The sequence below is a fragment of the Oenanthe melanoleuca genome, chromosome 13, assembly GCF_029582105.1.
Source record: "Oenanthe melanoleuca isolate GR-GAL-2019-014 chromosome 13, OMel1.0, whole genome shotgun sequence".
Lineage (NCBI taxonomy): Eukaryota > Metazoa > Chordata > Aves > Passeriformes > Muscicapidae > Oenanthe > Oenanthe melanoleuca.
In genome coordinates, this window is record NC_079347.1 from 4,079,539 (window position 1) to 4,099,835 (window position 20,297).

The 20,297-nt window shown below is 57.5% G+C and overlaps 1 protein-coding gene across 1 annotated transcript in view; it reads right to left on the reverse strand.

The window, feature by feature from the left end:
* The window catches only part of PPARGC1B (PPARG coactivator 1 beta), a 41,066-nt gene that overhangs the window by 7,036 nt on the left and 13,733 nt on the right, over window positions 1-20,297 (reverse strand). Inside the window, exons 2-4 of the mRNA XM_056502345.1 lie at window positions 5,045-5,218; window positions 2,781-2,993; window positions 935-1,045 (exon numbers count right to left, since the gene is read on the reverse strand). Of these exons, the coding sequence (XP_056358320.1) occupies window positions 935-1,045; window positions 2,781-2,993; window positions 5,045-5,218 (498 nt within the window). The remainder of the gene's footprint in view (window positions 1-934; window positions 1,046-2,780; window positions 2,994-5,044; window positions 5,219-20,297) is intronic.

Sequence of the window (20,297 nt, forward strand, 5' to 3'; positions counted from 1 at the left end):
CCACACCCCCCAGTGCTGGCTCACCAGCACCCTGATCTCCCTGGGGTCAGCCTCACGCCCCTCCTGCAGGCAGGGATGCTCCTTCTCCCCAGCTGCCCTTCCCACACAATCTAATTTGCCAGGCCTAATGCACAATCACCATCAGCAAAGCAGGAAAATCTCTGATGTGGCACCTTCTGCTGGGTTTCAGATCAGCTCAGGTGCTGGAGCTGGGCTGAGAGTCAGCAGGGTGACCAGGGAGCACATGGGGCTTTCACAAATGGGTGCTCAGAGAAGTTGGGAGAGGCCAAACCCCCTGGGTTCAAGTGAGATCAAGGTGCTGCTTAGCACAGCACAAAGTCTAAAAGTTTTGCAAAGCCCAGACTGCAACAGACAGGGATGGGAGCACTGCTGGTGACAGTCCCTGCCTGTCCCCAGCATCCAGTCCAACATCACCTTTGGGACAGCTCCCAGGAGGTGGGTGCTGCATGGGCTCCAGGAACTTTTGCATTATTTGATTTTTGGTGAAGAGGGAAGGAGCCAGACAAGGAAGTGGTTTTCTAAGAGAAGCTGCTAAGAGCGTGATTTGCAGTGACACTAAAGCCACAAAAGAACTATTTCTTATAGAGAAGTCTCCATAGCATGGCAAGAAAGACTCCTCTCCCTAAGAGAACTGAAAAAAGACTATTGTAGAGGAAGTAAACTGACTGAAAAGCCCAAGTTTTGTCTCTTTACATTGTCAGTAAAAAAGAAAATAGGTGTGTAGAAGGAAGAGAAGGGCTCTAAAAGTTTATTCTGATTTTCTTACTATTTATCCTTTAATTCTGTTAATAAAGCTTTCTTTACACCCTCCAAAGTTCCAACCTACTTTACCTTCCCCCAAATCCTATCTCACAGCAAGAAATGAGGAAATAATTGTAGTAGGTGCATCAGACCCAGTGCTACAAGGAAGTACCTTAGTGCAGGGCCGTGCAGGACGGGATTTTGGGGTCCCCGGGCGCCGGGCGCTCCCGTCCCGCTGAACCTCACAGCTCGGAGGTGATGGAGACAGGAGCAGCTTCTTCAGCTGCAAAGACAAAGGGGCAAGAAAAGGAGTCGGCATCACAGTGAGGGCAGCAGAAAACGCCCAGGGAGGGGCCACATGTGTGAGCATCCCACCCAAAAATGGGGCAAAAACAAAAAAAAAATCAGGCAGGGAGGGTTTTTAGGGTTTGCGTTTCCCATCTCCTCGTGGATGTGGGGCAGGTGGCTGGCTGTGCCCACAGCATTCAGCACAGGGACCCCCAGGCAGGTTGGGGCAGTGAGGACAGGAGGGAATTTACTTCCCAGGGACAGCCCCACTGGTGTCACACACACAGGAGCTGCCGTGGCATCCCAGCCTCTCACTCCATCAGCTCTGCCTGAGGTGACAGAGGCTTTACTCTGGTGTGAGTGATGGGTTTGGACAGCTCGCTGGAGTCCCCAAGGGAGGCTCATTTAGCCAAAACATCCAGAGAGGGCCTCGACTCATTAAGGAGCTTTCAAGGCACTGTGCAGATGCAAATCCCTGTGGATCTGTGGAGGATCTCCCCCAGCACTGTGTCAAGCCCCTGGGCGCTGGGTTTTCCCCAGCTCACCCTCAGTGCCACCACTTCTGACAGGCAGGGTCTGATGGCAGGCTCAGCACAACATTCCCCTTCTACTCAACCCCGATTTTGATCAGGGGGAGGAGGGGACAAAAAACAACAAACCAACCCAGAGCCCACACCCAGCAGCAACATTTGAGATTGTGCCCAAGTGGCGCTAACAACAGCTCAACAGCAAGACGACTGCGTAGGCACCGGGGGCTGCAGGAGACAGACCTGGGGCTCCCCTCTGCCCAGGGCACAGGGACTGACAGAAAAGGGGTGCCCGGGTCAGGGTCTGCCAGGAAATGCCCCCTCAGCTTTAGGAGTGAGGCTCCTGTTGGTGGAAGCGCCCAGCACCCTTTCCCCCCCGCCCCTGCAACGTATACATCCTATATATACACATACAGGTCATGTGTGATATATACCCCTGGCGGGGCGTGGGCGGTGGAGATGCACGCTGTCACCACTGGATGTCACTCCTCCCCTTCGCTGGGAATGTGGGGACACCCCCGGGACCGGGCTGGGGGCTCTAGGGGGTGACTGTGAGCAGCAGGAGGGAGCAGGTTGGGTGTCCCATCCCAGGGAACCTCCCAGGAAATGCTCCCAGTTCATCCTGGCCAGGAAGGGGAGCAGGGCTGGAGCCTCAATATTGCAGGGAATCAAGAGGGATGCTCCAGCCACCAAATCTGGAGGGACTGGAAGCCACACAGCCCCTGAGGGGCTTTGGTGGAAGGCACAGGGAGGGTGAAACCCTCCCACTGAAGGGCAGGGGCTGACACTCAGGCAAGCCCCTCTTGTGACAGCAGGGGGAACAGCCACCACTGCCCGTGGGCACGGGGCTGGGATGAGCCAGGGAGAGCCCCGGGCAGCCCCACACCTGCAGAGGGGATTAAAAGCAGGTGTGGGTGTGCCAAAGCAGCCCCCAGCCCTCTGGCAGCCACCCCCACCCCGTGCACTGATAGATTTGTATACACACAGCTGGTCCCCTGGTGAGGATGGTGATGGAGGTGACAGCAATGATGCAGAACATGTATACGTATACAATACAAGTATATGCTTTGGTATTGACGGTTAAAAGAGAGTTTTAAGCCTAGAATGAAAAAATTCAGACCTTGGCTTCCTATCATACCCATGCAGCCGGCTTATCTGGGGCTCATCCAAATCCACCTTAAACAGTAGGAAGTGGGTTCTTACTAGAGACAGCTCATCACACTCGGGGGCCGGGGGCGGCCCCCCCGAGACCGGGGCGGTGGGTTTGGGGGAGGGGGCAGGTGAGGTGGTGGCAGGGTTGAGCGTGTCCCCCTCTTCCATAGTTGGGAAGGCAGCCAGGCCCATGTCATCTCCCTGTATATCATCCAAAGTCTCGGTCAGGGCTGCCAGCAGCGCTTCGTTCTCGCTGTCTATTATCTGGAAGGAGCAGGCAGAGAAGAAAGGGGGTGTTAGTCTGGGCAGAGGGTCCCCAGGATGCTGCAGAGGGGACAGGGACCAGCTCCCACACCTCCCACTGAGCCCACTGTGAGAGCTTTTCCCCAGCACAGCACGAGGATGGGATGAGGAGAGACCCAGAAACAATGTCAGTCTGTTCACCTGCACCCCAGCAGGGAAAGAATGAATCAGAGCATCTTCTCTCCCTCCACCCCACTGTGAGGCAAACAGCAGCAGATAGAGGATCTGTGAGGAAAAAGCTCTTGGCCCAAATCCTCCTGACTCTGGGCTGCAAGAGTTGTGAGCTCAGCCCAGTGGAGAAGAGGGCACAGCCTCCCAGGAGGGCACAGGGGAAGCTCTGCCCGGGCTGCACCACTGGCCAGATGCCACAGCTTGTGACAACAACCACTGTGAGGTCTGGGTTCACTAAATGCCCCCAAACACAGGCACCTCCAGCTCCTCAGGGGCTCTCAGCCCTCACTTAGACCTGGTGCACCCAGTGCTCTGTGAGAGACCCTGCCCAGTCGCTCCCAAATCTCCCATCAGCATCCCCAGATCATGCTGCTCATCCAAAAACTGGGTCAGGGGAGCTGCAGTGCCAGGCTCATGTCCCTCTGGACCAGGCAGGGCCAGGGGCTGCTCCTGCCTCCTCCCTGCCCACTGCTCCAACCTCACTTGGGTCCCTCCTTTCACCTGGGCTTTGGCTTTGCTGCTGCACCTCCAGCCCTCCCAGTCCCACACAGCCCCACAAATTCCCTTCCAGTCTGGCAATACAGTGCTGAAGCCCAGAAGAGGATGCAGGAGCTGAGGAATGGCTAGAGTGAGCCAGGAGTTCCTTCTTTTTGGTCCTCCTCCATCATAATCTGAATGTAAACCATGTCCAAAGAGAAGCAGGCTACCATCAGTGATAAAATTAGCACGGGGGTAAAGTCAGGCTCACAGGCAGGACTGCTGCCTGCACACAGCCTCCTGTGCTTCTCTCCTCTTGTTTGGAAATTAAACATCTTTTGTTCCATGCCCTAACCTTGCTCACAGTTACTAGAGCAGGCTCCAGGGAAAGGCAGCAGGATGCTCCATTTTTGGCTCAGTTTCTTTTCCTCCTGTTACTGGCACAAGATTGCTGTGCACACAAGTTCAGTGGGATACATTTCATCATACTCCACTGCTCCTCATCAGCCTGGCTTTTGCATTTCTTTTCTGTTTATCTTTTCCCCAGGAAGTTCACGGAAAATATGCATCTCGTGATGAAGGTCCCTCAGCTGGACTGGACCATTTTCAAGCACAGCATCAGCCCAGCATAAAAGCCAGAGGGTTGTTATTATGGGCAGGTTGGAAAATATTGAGGCTTTTTTTTTAATCTTGTTTAAATAGAAATCCTTCTCCTCCCAGAATGTAACCCAGGGTTGGTGATTAGCTGGTACCAGTGGCTCACAACCTCCTTGTGCAAGGGGAAAAAGGCCTGGGTGCTGCTCAGGGGGGCACAGAGACCCCAGCCCCAAGGACAGGCACATCCAGGGCAGGGAGAGGGGGATGCTCTGTGCCTGGTCCCCTCTGCATCCCCCTGCTCCCTGCCCATAGCCCTGCCCTGTGTTCACAGCTCCAGGAGATGAAACACAGACAGGAGCAGAGGGACATGGAGCATCCCCTGCCCCAGCCCAGAGATGAGGAGGGGAACCAGCCTCTCTGCCAAAGGGACCCCACCCCACACACAGGGGGCTGCCAGGGCTGGGAAAACAGAGCAAGGGGGCTGCTTTGTCCTCCTGGGAAGGGAATTTTCCCAGTGCCACCCTGGCACTCTGGGAATGGAACAGGACATGCTGCACCCCAGCTGCAATTCCCAGTGAATAATCCAGCACAGCAGAGCTGGCTCAGCCTCCTCCTCCTCCTCATCAGCCCTACTCCACCTGCCCCATTTAGAGCCGGTGCACAAATTAATGGAGCAGTAATCAGCTGGGGAGGAGATATTAATAGTTGTGTGTGTGTTCCCTCCTCCCACCCACCCTCCTTCTCCCCCTGCCTCCAGCCTGGGGTACCTGGAAGAGCTCGGAGTCGTCGGTGCTGTACTGGCTGGAGTCGGTCTCCGAGCGCTCCCCAGCCCAGTGCAGCTCGCTGAAGCAGCCAGCAGAGTCCAGGTCCCCGGCGTCCAGCTGGGACAGATCGATCTCAGGGAAGTCAGAGTAGAGGTGCTCCTCGCCAGACACCTCATACTGCACACAGGAGAGAGAGGAGCGGGCTGAGCCCCAGCTGCAGGCAGCACAGACAGCAGCAGCCCCCATGGGGACAGCCAGAGCTCCCACCCCGTGCCCCCAGCCCCTCTTCCACCCCAGGAGCAGGGAATGGCACTGGCAGGGTGTGCTGGGCACCTTTCCACCCACAGGTCTGCACAGCCTGGCACTGGGCACTGTGAGCAGCCCCACAGCTGGCACCAAAGCCCCTCTGCTGTCCCAGCTGTGGCAGAGGTTGGCACAGCAGCACCTGCACGGGAGGAGCCGGGTCTGTCCCAGTCAGCAGATGGCCAGGGCACAGCACAGCCAGCTAACTGCTCTTAGGGCAATTCCTGCCCTTGGTGCCCTAAAAGTGCCACCCAGGTCATGCAGGTGGGGTCAGCACAAGACACCTGGCACAGCAGCACACAGGTGAGCACACCTGGAGCTCACCCTGTCCCCACCACAGAGCCCTGAACCACTATGGGGAAGCTGCACATCCCAAAACCATGCCAAGGCACCCCAAACCCTGCTCCTGCAGGGTGAGAAGAACAGCATGGAAATGAATGGATGTCTGAGAGCACACAGCACAATGTGAGCTGCATGAACAGAGTTAAAATCTCCATTTAACCACAGAAAGGAGCTGGCACCTGCCCCACTTGGGCCTGGCTTCCAGCCACGAATCCCCAGGGCAGCACCCAGCACCCAAGGGAGCCAGGGCTGGCACCAGCACCCATCTGGACCATGCCTGGCTTTGCCTTGGTGCCCAGGTTAAAACACAAGGGGAAAGGTCTGCTGCAACTCCTCCCAGCATTGGCTGCCCAAGGGGAGTTTTCTGGCACTGAGGGAAGCAAGTTTATTTACAGAGCAAATGGATTTTGGAGCAGGCAAACATGTGAGCATGTGAGAGAGGCTGCAGGGGAGCGTGGGGGCCCCTCCTCCTGAAGCACCCTGGAGGGGTCTCCTCCCTCACTCAGAGGGATTTCAAACCCAGCTGCAGGAATAGAGAAGAAAAGCTTTTCTCTCTTCTCTTTTTTTTTTTTTGTTTTTCCAATTGGGATAATCTGGGATTACTGACTGTGCTCCCCAGGCTGAGGAGCCTGTCTGCCACGCTCCCCACCACGCTCAGGACACTCCAAAGGACACCCCTGAGCACACTCTCACTCCCATTCTGCATTCCTCACCTGCTTCCCACCCCAGGGGAGGTGGAGAACAGGGAGAGCACCTTGGAGGGCACAGCAAGGGCAGGGCAGGTGGTTTTATGGCCAGTGCCACGTCCAGGGGCTGCAGTGGGATGCAGGGAGCTGCTGCTGCTGCCCCAAAGCTCTGGGAGCTGCCCCCACTCTGGGAGATGCTCTCCCAGCACCCTCCCTTCCCTTTGTAGCTGGAGGGATATCAGGTACAGGTACATCCCTGTGTACCAGGTACATACCAGAAGTGTGGTGCACAAAGTGCATCAGGCACCCCTGAGTGGCTCTGGGAGCTGCTACTCCTCACTGGCCCCCAGGGATGGGGATTTTCTAACCTGCCTTGCAAAAACCTTTGTTCCAGGTGTCAGGAGTCCCCACTGCCAGCTCTGGGGGACACAGATGCTGCCTCTCCCCTTGTTCTGTCCCCTCTGCTCAGGGGCAGCTCTGGCACCTTTGTGTCCTTTGGCCTTTCAGATGTGTCCCTTACCTGCTGTAGCTTGTCCCTGCCTTCCTGCCCCTGCTCCAGAAAAAGTCTTGTGACAACTTTGTCTCCCCCTTCTCCCCAAATCTTCCCATGGGAACACAGGCAAAGGCTTTTATTTTTAGCCAAGCCATACATACACAGATATACGTGTGTCTGTGTGTGCGTGTGTGCGTGCAATTAAAAATAGCAGAGCAGCCAAATTCTCCTGCTCCTTTTGATATGCCACAAGGGAAAAGATCCTGGTGCTGAGATCACAAGGAGCAGCTGACACCAGTGCTCGGGATGTCTTTTGATCAACTCCACAGATGTGACATGTCCCCGTTGGCAACAGGGCTGGGTAAAAATAAACTCCTGCAACCCAGTGTTGCTGAGCTGCCCTCACTGGGCACTCCAGGGCAGGACTGACCAGTCACTGCCACGCTGGGGATGCTCCCAGCTTCCTGCCTACCACAGCTTGGGAATGCCCAAAACTCAGCTCCTCCTCCTTGGAAAACATGGGGACAGCCTTTGCTTGGTGGGGTCACCCAGAGCCCAACCAGTCCCCTCTGCCAGGCAGGGTCATTTACCCAGCCCAGCCACCAAGGACCTGGGGCTGCAGAGGGAAATCACCACCCCCAGCTCAGAACCCATCACCTGAGCAGCACTGAGAGCAGAGAGCCCCCCCGGGCTGGCCACAGGCTCAGGGGTGGCAGCAGCCATGGGGAGGCTGCCTGTGGGCACAGGACCTCATCTGCTCTGACTGTCCCTTTTCCCACCCTTTGCACTTCCTGCTGCCTTGGGAGAGGAGTGAACTTTTGTTCTAATTTTACTCGGGACTTTGTAGGAAGATCAGCCATGGGTTCTTGGTGTGCAGCCAGCAAACACCCATGGAGACATGCTCAGAAATTCGGAGGCATCCTCCAGCCCAGACACCTGGCCTGGGTGTGCTGCAGCGACCAGAGAGCTGCTGGCAGTGCCTGATGAATCCCTGCCCCAGGGAGGAGAGCTCCTGGTGCTCCCTGCTCAGCATCCCTTTGTCTCCTGGCTCTGGAACAGCTCCTGGATGCTCTGGTGCTGCCACTCCCTTCCCTTTGCAATGTCCCCAGTGTGTCCCTCCCAGGGCAGTGGCACAGGGAGGCAGCACGAGGAGCTGGCACAGGGGTTAGGATCCATCTCCTGCCCACTGTGAGGGTGTGCAATGCAGGCCACTGCCTCTGGTGTCACCAGACGCTCTGGCACCTGTCCTGGGCTGGAGCCACATCCAAGGGTGTCCCAGCTCAGAGCTGGCTCCTGACACCCTGAGGACAGCAGGTGGGACGTGTCCCTTTCAGCTCTTCTGGTTTGGAGCAGTGTGAACTCTGGCATGTGAGGTCTTATCTCTGAAGAGACACGAGACTCCTCCCCGAGCCCAATTCTAATTCAAACACTGGATTAACGAGACAGGAAATGTTTTCCTCTTTTCCAGGGTCAACTTGGGCTCCCCAAACGAAAGCCCTGCAGTCAGCAGGACTGGAGAGGCTGGCTGGGGTCAGGCTGTATGCACCAGCCCAGGGAGAGCCCTGCTGCCAGGGAATGGCAACCTGAACCAGGGCAAGCAAGGGCTCAGCTCATTGTCTGCTCTGCTTAACTGGCTCAGGGAGCTGGGGACAGCTCAGTGACCGTGACAGAGACCTGCAGGTGCTCTCCTCTGTCTCACTCCAACAGCAGCACTGCTAGAAATTACCCTTATCTGCAGAAGCCCTGGGTCCAAGCCCTTGAAGTCATGGCCAAGTATTTTGGCGTGGGCTGTGGGCACACGGGGTGATGGCACAGGCAGGGCTCGTGCTTAGTCAGCTGCACAGTGGCAACCTCTGAAGAGTCACTGGCCACGGGCAGCACCTTGCAGGAGCTCTGCATGGCCTGTGTGACAGCCCTGCAATGCCCTGGCACTCAGGTGCCGCCTTGGGAAAGGGGAAGGAAGGAGGCAGCACCACGGAGGGGCCAAAGGAAGCAGGCAGGAACAGGCACCCACTCTTGCTGGGCAGCAAATGGTGACTCAGCTCCTCCCTGCACAGCATTAAGGGATAAATATACATCACACGTGCTGCAGACACTGCCCCAAATTAGCCAGGGGCGCTCAGGCTGCGACCAAAGCAGCAGCAGAAGGTGAGAAAGGCCAAGTGCAGCTCCCTCCCTCAGCCCCAAGGGGAAATTCTCCCTCCTCACCCTCACCTGGGCCTGACTTGAAAAAGGAGAGAAAATCCTTGTGCAGGGGTTTTGCAGAGAGTGCTCTGGGCTTATCAGGGAAATCCATAATCACAGACTGCTCCAAACAGGGATTACAGGGAGACAGGAGACAGGAACTGCAGGGCTGCTCCATGGGATGGTGGCACTGGGCTGGTGTGACACTGAACTGGCTGATGCTGCACTGAACTGGCTGGTGTGACACTGAACTGGCTGGTGTGACACTAAACTGGCTGGTGTGACACTGAACTGGCTGGTGTGACACTGAACTGGCTGGTGCTGCACTGAACTGGCTGCTGTGACACTGGCTGGTTGATGTGACACTGGCTGGTTGATGTGACACTGGCTGGTTGATGTGACACTGGCTGGTGTGGCACTGGGCTGGTGTGACACTGAACTGGCTGGTGTGACACTGGCTGGTGTGACACTGAACTGGCTGGTGTGACAATGAACTGGCTGGTGTGACACTGGCTGTTGTGGCACTGGGCTGGCCAGTGTGGCACTGGGCTGGTGCAGCACTGGGCACAGTCACTCCCATCTTTTGGGCAGGCAGGGCTGGGTGCCTGCAGACCCCCAGCACCTTCCTGAGCTGCCCCAGAAGCACAGTGAGGAGGTTTTGGGGGCATGACCCACCCTGGGACTGAACCCAGGGGTGCACCCTGCTGTCCCCACACTGGAACTGAACCCAAGGGTGCACCTGCTGTCCCCACAGCTCCCAGCCAGGGGACACAGTCCCCATGGGGCCAGGCCATCAGCACCAGGCCAGGTGCTGCCAGCCCCTGCTCATCCCAGGGATGCAGCAGCTCCACCCCAGCCCAGAGGGATGCAGCATGTGTGGGGTGGGCAGCCTGGCTCCAGCACTGGGGAGGAGAGCAGAGGTGGGAATGGAGGAGAGAGCTATAAATAAGTGTAAATACAGCAAAGAGGCACCTGGCCAGAGCTGTGAAGGTCACTGAGGTGTGTGCCAGCAGATAAGCAACCCCCCTCCCAGTGGCATTTGACAAAATGTCACTGTGAATGAGGGAGAGCTGGTGTCGGGTTGTGCCTTGGCCCTGTCCCCCCCTGACACCCCAATATTTATAGCTGAGAGCTCCACAGTGAAGGGTGAGGGGTCCCTGGAGGTGAGGGGACCCAGCCTGCACTCACAGTGAGCACAGGCAGGTCCCTCACCCCCTCCCCAGCCTGGGGAAAGGCACACAGGAGCCTCCCAGGCTGCACAGAACATGAGACACCTCGCTGTCCTGCCAGGCATTTTGCCCTCTGCCCCCTGTTAATTTTTAATTACTTTTTTTAACTTTCTGCTAATCCGTTTTAATGATTCAGCCCAGCCAGCAAGAGGCAAAACCTCATTTAAAGCCAGGACTAAGCAAACAGCAGCTCTTTCTTCCTCCTGAGCTACTCCAAACCAAGTCCTGCTGGTCCCTCTGGGTGCAGCACGTGGGAGCTGCCAGGCCCCAGCTGGGCACGCTGTGCCAGCACAGCCTGGGCTCAGAGGTTGGACACAAAGGTCAGACATGATGACCTTAGAAGTCTTTTCCAACCTGTGGAATTTTTTCAATTCTGTGATTCTGTGGCACACGTGGAGCAGCTGCCCTCCCAACACAGAGTGAGATGTGCTGACTGGGAAAAGAGGGTGCTGAGTGGGAAAAGAGGTGCCCAGTGCCAGGCTCTGAGCCCCAGCCCCAGCCTAAGCACAATCTCACTCGCTGACTTTTGTCTTACATTGGAAGGGTGTAATTAAGATCAACCATGAGATGCCAGTAATGGGAAATATTAAACATTAACCGCAAACAATAAACATGAACTTGCCAGGATAACTTTGATATGGAGGAAAGATGGAAGAAATTGCACTAAGCTGTCCTTGAGTCACAGGTTAGAAAAAAGGAGCCTGAGATACTGGTAATAATGCCCTGGATAAACAACATTCTGCTGGAATACTTCAAACAAAGGTGTGTCGGGTTTAGGAAGAAGGGCAGCAGCAAAGTGTATCACAGGTTACAGAGCTGCATGTTCACACTTCACTCAGCTCATTTATTCAGACTCCAAATTACAGAGTCCACTTTGGCTCTGCCTGAGCTCCAGGACCAGCAGGGAGCCCCCCCCAGACCCTAAACCCCCCCCAGTGCTGCCAGGCACAGGGCAAGGGCAGGGGTGGCTGTGCCAGTGCAAGGAGCAGACACAGCAGGAACAGGCTGTTCCCAAGGAGCCACCTCCTCTCTCAACACCACCTCATGGAAACAGCCCTGTCTGCCTGTGCTGTGTCCCTGTGCTCTGCCAGGGCTGCCCAGGCAGTGCCAGCACACCTGGCACCCTCAGAACTGTGCCTGCCCAAGGGTGACATCCTGCAGCCCTGGGGACAAACAGCAGCACCAGCCTGGCAAACAGCACCCAGCACCCCCAAACACTCATGCACCAGTGCCTGCTGCCAGCCCTGTCACCAGCTCCCTGTCACCTCCTGATGGCAATAGCCAGGCAGGGCACAGACCCCTGTGGGCTTTTCTAAGAAATTCCTTGTTATCTCCCCCAAAGCAGAGGCAGGAGCAACGGGCAGCAGCTGGCACGTGCTGAGCCGGGCACACAGCCCAGTGGGGACTGAAATGTCCCCACAGCTCTGAGCTCTCAGCCCTGCCATGTGAGCCCTGGCCATGGGGACAGGCAGGGAAGGAGCAGCAGCAGGCAGGGCTCCCCCAGCACCTCCTCAGCTCCTTCCCAGCACAGCCTGTGTGGGACAAGGACACAAAGCCTGGAACCCTGAGAGGATGCCCAGCGGGACTGGGAGCAGTGGGGACTGTGGTCGAGGCCAGCAGAGCATGGAGACACTGAAATTCTTGGGATTGCTCCCACTGACACAGCCCTGGAGGTGGCAGTGGCTCCAGACAAGCCCCAGGAGCCAGGCTGGCAGCCCAGGCTGGGCCAGCACAGGGGACAAGCCCTGACTCACTGAGGAGCTGACTGTTAGCCAGCTCTGCTGGTCACCAGAATTCCCCTCCATGGCAACTCCCTCCTTTGGTAAGGAAAACATGAGGGGGTGATTATTTTCAGACCTTCCTCTTCTGATGTCCCACATGACTGATGTGGGTACAGGGACACCAGTGAGGAGCAGCAGCCCTGTCCCTGTCCCTGCTCTCTCCCTGGGCAGGTTTGGTGCCCAGCTCAGAGGGCTGCACGATGCCCTTTCTGTCCAGAGGACACTGCAAACATCCTCCCCTGGCACAGCCTGGCACAGCCAGCCCCAGCTCAGCTCCATGGGCACTGGCAGCTCCTCACCCCTCTCAGCCAAAGCTCCCCTTGGTTTTCCTGGGAATCCCTGAATTCCTTCAGCCTGGCTCTGCCCAGCTCAGCAAGGGCTGGAATTCCTTTGAGGAATGAAGGAAAACTAGTGCATTTTGATTTTTACTCCTTTTCCTTGGCTCTCCAATTTGTAGCCATCTTTTTTTTCCAATTAATATTTTTCTTGTCTGCTGAAGCTCCTTAAAAACAATGCTTTTGGTTCAGAGGTGTTTTTTCCCTTTCTTTGAAATGAAATAAATTCTTCCTGTGTCAACTTATTCTAATCTACATTTTAGTTTCAACTAATTACCCACAAGTAACTTGCATCATCACATAGAGAACAGAATTTAACTGAACAGAAATATCAGCAGATTCTCAATATTTGAAATAAGGCACCATGAAAAGGAGTCACAAACAACTACATTTAAAGTCCTGTGCACATTCTGGCACTCCAGGTGTCATCCTGTGTGACAGGGGAGCTGAGGTCACACCCAGCCCAATCCCTGCCTGAATCCTGTCCTTTTACACCTGACAAGCAGGTGGAGAGAACCTGCTGCCTGCCAGCCACCCCAGCTTGGTGTCACCTCCCTGCCAGCTCTGTCACCACCCCCTGCAGGATGCTCTGAGCCACAGGTGCCTTTTCACACCTGGCTGATGCTGTGCTGAGGAGCAGGGGCTGCCTGGACGAGCTGGATGCTGGGAGCACTGCCAGTCCCTGCTGCAGGGGTGAAGCACAGCTCCTGCCCAGCTCTGCTGCTGCTCGTGCCACCAGCAGCCTCTTAGTGCTAATCAGGCAAGGCAGGAGACAGGCAAGGTTCAAGCTGGGGTTAAGAAGGCACAAGGAGGATCTTCCTGCATTTAGCCTGACCTGGCGGCCAGTCCAGCCCCAGCACATTGCAGGGATGGCTCTGCCCTGCTGGGCCACCACCAAACCCTCCCTGTGGTGCTCCAGGAGCCCTTCTCCAGCTGGACACGGGCTGTGCTGGCCCCTGTGTCAGGGGGGCTGTGGGAGCCCAGCTCTCATGTGAAAATGAAATTTTCAGCTGCATGCACGAGGTTTCAGAGAATGCAAACCCTTGTGTCAGGGCAAAACCTTTCAGATCTGTCCTTGCCCTCCTGCCCAGCCCATCCAGGCGTGTCCCTGCCCATATTCCAGGGCAGGTGGAAGCCCCAGCTCTGGCAGCACTGCCCATGCCAACCCCTGGCACCCTGCACCTCCCTGTCCCCATCACCTGGGGACAGCAAGAGCTGGGTCCCCCCCACTCCTCCTCCTGAATCAGGGGCTCTCTCTCCTCCCCCATTCCCCTACACCCAAATAAACGATTGCCCATTTTCTGCACAGCCCCTGGAGGTGTCCTGGCCCGAGGGGACTGTCACCACCCAGTGTGGTCACCTCTGCTCCATCACCACAATGCCCAGAAAGCTGCTGGGGAAGGGGAATGCTGACAGTGGGGATTTTCCATCAGGGATAAAGTGATGATCAGTACTGACACCACTCCAGCTGTGTGGGGAAACCGAGAGCAGAGCAGGTCCCAGCAGGTCTGAGGATGCAGGACACGCTCACAGGGGGGAGCTGGAGCTGGGAACCCTGAGCAGCAGCTCAGGGCAGGCTGGGCAGGCACTTCCAGCAGCACAGCCTGTTTGCTCTGGGGATTTCCTGGGGCTGCAGAGGCTCTGCTGTGTCCGGGACCACACCCAGCCATGGTCAGGTGTCCCAGCCAGGCCACCTGCCCCCAGGGCTGGGCTCTGTCACTGCTTTTTGGCCCTGCAGGAAGCATTTCCAGGAGCCACAGCCTGGAGCTGGTGCTGCCAACCTGCTTTCCTCAGGCTTCCTACACTGCAAACAACTGACTCACCCTGGAAAGAAACTATTCCAAGATCTCCAGATAGAAAAATCCCTACGAGGGCAAGGAGCTCTTTCAGAGGCACATGCAAACCCACATGCAGAAAGCTTTGTTCTGTTTCAAATTCTCTCCTGTGAGGGACCACACCTTTCCCTCCCCAAAACCCCAGGCAGGCTCCAACATGAGAGGAGGGGTCTGGCCGCTCCCAGCTGAGGGCTGGGGCCCCTCTCCTCCTCCCAAACCAGTTGGGGGCCCTTCTGCTCCACCCAAACCAGTTGGGGTGAAGCCCCAAGCATGTGCTCTTGCACTAAATCAGATCCTTGAAGTGCTGCATGTGCTGGGCTGGCTCCCTCACCACCCTGCCCTGAGCCTGCCTGTCCCCAGGCTTTGTCCCCCCTCTTTGTGACCCCAGCAAATCCAGTGATCAACAGAGACCCCAGGGCAGGCTGGCCTGAAATGCAGCCCTGAGCTCTGCCAGAACTGCTCTGACCCAGCAGCCACCTCTGGGTTGGGAGCAGCAGAGCCAGGGGTGCTTCTGCTGCAGGGGAAGCCACCTGTACCCTGGCAGTGCCACATCCCAGTGGTCTGGAACCCCAGGCAGGGCTGGCAGGGGCTAAGGCTCCTCAGCCCTGCCTTGCTGTGCCACCTTCATGCACTGTGCATGGCCCCAGTGCTGGCAGCAGCTCCCCAGCCATGTGAGCAGCTCCAGTTTCCAGCCCTGTGCCTTGCTCTGATCCATCCCTCTCTGCTGCCTCTGTGCCAGGGGCTGCCAGGTGGGAAGGTGGCCAGGAGTCCCTGTCAGAGGCTCCAGTGTCACCTTGGGGGGTCCTGCAGGGCGGCAGAGCAGGGCTGTGCTCGGTGTGGCACCGTGGGGACACTGCTGGGGCTGCAGCTGGAGGAGAAGAGCCAGCCCTGGATGTCCCAGGGTGACAGCAGGACACAGAGGGCACGGTGGCCATGGCACCAGGGCAGCAGCCCCTCAGCCTGTCCCCCATTCCCTGCCAGCCTGACCAGGTGACACCGTGTGTACCCAGAGCTGCCCAAGCAGCCTTGGTTATGCAAACCACAACGGGAGCTGTTTCAACTAGTTGGACTCCTGCCTGGCAGTCAGGTGCCTTCCTCCTCCTCCTCCTCCTCCTCCTCCTCCTCCTCCTCCTCCTCCTCCTCCTCCTCCTCCTCCCAAAGGGCTGCCAGTGCCCTGGGCAGCTGCCCAAGCTCTGTGGGTGCCTCTGTCCCCACGCTGAACGTGCCACTCCTGCTGTGGGCGAGGGGCTCACTGACCCCAGCACCCTGTGCTGCTGTCCCCAGCTCAGCTGTGAGCCAGCTCTGCCTCTGGGGTGTCCCTGGGGTGTCCCCAGGTGTCCCTGTCCTGCCAAGGCACAGCTGGCACCACGGGCAGGCACAGGGGAGGTTTTCCTGCACAGAATCACGGAATGGTTTGGATTGGGAGGAACCTTAAAGATCTTGTACCACCCCCTGCCACCTTCCATATCCAGGCTGCTCCAAGCCCCAGTGTCCAGCCTGGCCTTGGGCACTTCCAGGGATGCAGGGGCAGTCTCAGCTTCCACTGTGCCCAGCTGGGAGCAGAGATCTGGGGCTGTGCCAGCCCTGGGGTGCAGCAGTGGGAAGGGGCTCTTTGCCCCATTGCTGCTGAGTTTTACCCAGCACTGTGCTCAGGCTGGCATCTCCCATCCCTGGGAGGTGCAGGAACCCAAGCAAAAGAAGGATGTGGGAGAAAAGATGCAGTGCTGTGAGGTGCTGTGAGGCACAAAGGAAGGCTTGGGCAGAGCTGGTCACCATTCCTGTCACCAGCTACCATTGCCACACTCACACCTCATGGTAATGGCTCAGGGTTTGGCTTTTCCTGGAAAAACTCTCCCCAGGCCAGAAGGAGCCAGAAGTGGGCAGCATCTGTTCCAAACATCCTCCAACATTGCAAAACACGGGAAAAAACCCCGAGCCAAGCACCAGGAATCTCCATGCAAATCTCATTCCCAAAGCAGCACCAGCCTTGCACTCTGGGATGGCAGGAAAGCCACAGGCTGGCTTTGCACAATGCTCCAGCCTCTCCTTGAATTTCAACAGGGATTACCAGGCACTGCCTCTGACTGAGCCAGCAGAGTCCTGGCAGCCCCAGCCCCAGCAGGGAACTGTCCCTCCCCAGCAGCAGCTGCTCCTGGCAGCTGCAGTGGCACAGCCAAGGCAGCCAGGCTGCTGGGGGGGTTTAGGGACCACAGGGATCAGCAGCTCACGGGATGAGAGCTGTGCTGGCTGGGAGAGCAGCTGACACCAGCCTAGGGTGACACAAGGGATGGCTCCATCCCTGTTTTCGTTACTACAAAATTCTGTGCAACAAAATAAAGCCTTTGCCAAAGGAAACGGGCCCCAAGCCAGCTCCTTCCAAGGCTCCCTGGAATGCTCTGAGCTCCCATCCCTCGGCAGGCACTGAGATTTTGTGCAGGTATCAGTTTTTCTGCTCAGGATGCTTTTCCAGCTGGATGTCTTTGATGAGCTTTTCTGCAGAGGTGGCAGGGAGCTGGAGGAGCAGGGAAACCTGCCTGTGGTGAATGGTAAAACCCTCTGGCAACGCCGTGACGCTGCTCCAGACTCAGTGTCTAAATATAGACTCCTCATTTATTATCCTGCAGCTGCTGGCTTTGGTGTGAGAGGAGCCAGGGGCTGCAATGATGCTCCCCTCACCCATGGCTGGGACTGCCTGGACACATCCACAGGCTCACACAGGCACAAACAGGGTGCAAAGCACAAAATAATCCACAAACCTTTTTCCTGGGTGTCTCCTGAGAGATGAGACTGAGGCTAAATCTCCCACTCTGCATCCCAAAAAGGTTTAGGTGTGCTGGCATGGGTGGGAATCCCTGCTCCTGGTGAGTGGTACCCAGGCTTGGGTGGCTTCCCTGTGGCTTCCCCACAACCAAAATCCAGGGATCTTCCACAACCAAACCAGCCACAGATGGAGCAGAGAGGCAGGAGGGGCAGGGAGCCATGGGTGCCATGGAGTGCCAGGTCTCCATCTCCTTCCTCTGAGATAATTCCTGGTGTGACCCTGGTGCTTGGCAAGTGATGCAGTAGTTGCCTGTGGTGCCAGGGAGGCTGCAAGTGCAGCCAGGCTGAGCACTGGCCCCTGTGGCTGGTTTGGGTGAGGAGCCACCCCTGTGTTCTGGCCACAGCAAAGCCACCATCCTTTGGCAGGAGGCCTGGCTGCCTCCATCAGCTGCCTCCATTCTGCACATCTGGCAGAAAGGGGTGGAAAGGAGGGACCCCTGCATGGCCAGGCAGCCAGGCTGGGCTGTGGCCCTGCTGGGACTGGCAGCAGCCATCCCCCCACTGCTGGCAGCCAGTCCCACTGGGACGGGGCCAAGCGGGACGGAACTCCAGGCATCCATCCTGCCTCCCGGGGTCTGGCTGGGTCACACTGGGACACCGAGCTCCCTGGGTGGCCAGAGCCCTGCTGCCAGCTCTGCCAGCCCCCTGCCCCACCAGCACAGCCCTGGACACAGCAAACAGCCCCCAGCTCCCCCCCACAGCCACCCCAGCAGCACCAGGAGAGGGTTAAACCACGGATCATCCCAGCAGGACCCACAGCAGCACCAGCCCTGCACCCCACACACTGCTCCTGGCGGCTCTCAAGGGTCTCCCAAGCTGTGGGGTCTGCTGGGGCTGCCTCATCCCACCAACAGCAAATGCTTCTTGGGACAATGGGATGGAGTGGTGGCAGCAGCAGAGGCAGCACTGTGCCTGTGCCACCTGCTCAGGGGGGCACTGGGAACCTGCCTGGCACCCCTGCTGCACACCCACCTCTCACACCCAGGCACTGGGAGGGTGGGACAGCCCCCCTGGGCACCCCCCCAGCAGGGACAGAGGTGACAGTCCCTGCTCTGAGCATCCCAGCCCCTGGCTGGAGCTGAGCCTGGTGGCTGCAGAGGCAGCCAATGTCCAGGGACACGAGGGATGTCACAGCCCACGGTCCCCATACAGGGACAGGCTCATGAAACAGCCACCTGGAATGACAGGTCCTTGAGTGTCCCCACTGCCATGGGGGCTGCAGAGAGGCTGTTCCTGCCAGTGACCAACAGCACCTCCCTGAGCCTTTTGGGGCTGCTGCCCCTTCTCCCTTCATTGCCTTTCCAGGCACCATCCTATGCACAGATTTTCAGCAACCCAAAAACCCTAGATGTGATCCCTGGGTGATCTCCTCCTCCTCGCTGTGCTGACATCTGCTGAAGCAGCACTGAGGGGACACAGGGACACACACCCTCTGTTCCTGCCTCCCTCCTCGGCCCCACAGGCCTTTCCCCTGCTTTCCCCCATCCAGGAGGGGCATAAACCCTTGGGCAGTGGCTGGTATTTGGGTAAGAGGCCACCCTGGGGTAGGGAGCCAGGAGCACGTGCTGCTGCTGTCCTGACACACAGGGCTGGGGCTGTGCCTGGCCATCAGCACAGGCTGCAGCAACTCTCCCACGGCCGCCAGCAACACCCCCGGGACCCCTGAGCCCAGCTGCAGGGGTGACAGGCAGGGGAAGGGCTCAGAGGGGAGCACAGCCTGAGGCTCTGCCCTCTCTGCCTCTGCTCCCTGCACTGCAGGGCTCCCCATTGCTTTTTCCCCTCTCCAGGGCTGCTGCTGTGCTGCTGGCAGGAGCTCTGTGCCCATCTTCCATGGGATGCTCTGCCACACAGCTCCTTCCCTCTTCTGTCACACTCCTCACCCTCCTCTGGCTACCAACTGTGACCCTCTCCCACCTTTCCCATGGGAGGATTTTCCTGACACCCACCAAGGGATTTGCAGCTATAAAGTGCTCACTCAGTGCCATCACTGCTGCCCGGGAGCTGCTGGCATCCACCTTGGCAGACACCCAGCACTGTCCTGGAGGAGCACAGGCAAAAATCTCACCCTGGCACTGCAGAGCCCAGCCCAGGGCAGCCCCTGGCCCTGGCCATCACCCCTGGCCAGGGGCATGGGTCCCGTGGGAGGGAGGCTGTGCCCCAGAGCAGGGGACATCCAAAGAAGGAAAAGAGCTGGATGGATGGAGGAGCCAGCCGGGCTCCCTGGCCAGCCCATACTGTAAAAGGAGTGGGAGCAGGGAGTGCACAGCTCTGGCTCCAGCAGTTTTAAGATGGCTGTGAAGCTGAGAGGAGGAGAAGAAGAAGAAGGAGGAGGAGGACATTAACCCTCCCAGCACTGCACTGCAGGGAGATGAATGGCAGCTTTCCAGAGGCTCCACTTCACAGTAAATGGATTGGGGACCACTCAACTCCCACCCAATAAAATCCAGCTGGTGATGCTTTCAGGCCTGGCGGGGCTGAGCTGGGAGATGCTGACCTCACACAGGCTGTGGGAAGGAGGAGGAGGAAGAGAAGGAGAAACATGACAAATCAAGGAGGTGACTCACCATGGGACAGGACCTGAAAGACCCCTTGAATATGGACTCCCTGAAAAGATTCCCTTCCACTGGTTCTGCCCCTGGGGCAGGAAAGAGACACCCCTGGTGCCACCCCTCAGGGTGCCTGCACTGCCATCCCTTGCTGGCTGCTCAGCAGGGAGCAGCAGAGCCAAGTGACTGCTCAGCTTCCCTCCTCTTGTCCCTACGGACACTCACGTGAATATTCACGTTTTTCCTGCTTAATGTTTTCCTTTCAAAACATCGGGCTTGGCCTTCCCGGTGCTTTTCTGCAGGATTCATCAGAGCTGCAGCCACTGGAGGAGCAAAGGTATCGGGCACTTAACAACAACTTCCCTTCTCCAAAGTTTTAATTGGTCATTGACGTCAAGTGATTATTGAGAATTATTAATTAAGAAGGCATTTAAGAGCCTGGCTTTTGTTGAGGTTTTGCCATTACAATTAGTTTATCGGCCAACAGGAGAAACATCAGCCTTTGCAGTCACTTGGAGTGCAGCAAAGTGCCCATAATTAATTTCCTTTTCCACAGCAAGTGCTTTGCTCTGACCTGCCCTGGGGACTCGCCTTTCTCCAGGTGTGCCAACCACAACAGCCCTGGAAACAGCCAGGGACAGGGACATCAGGATGGGAACACCATGTCCCCTCCAGCCCTTCTCAGGGCTAGCGGCTCCTTTC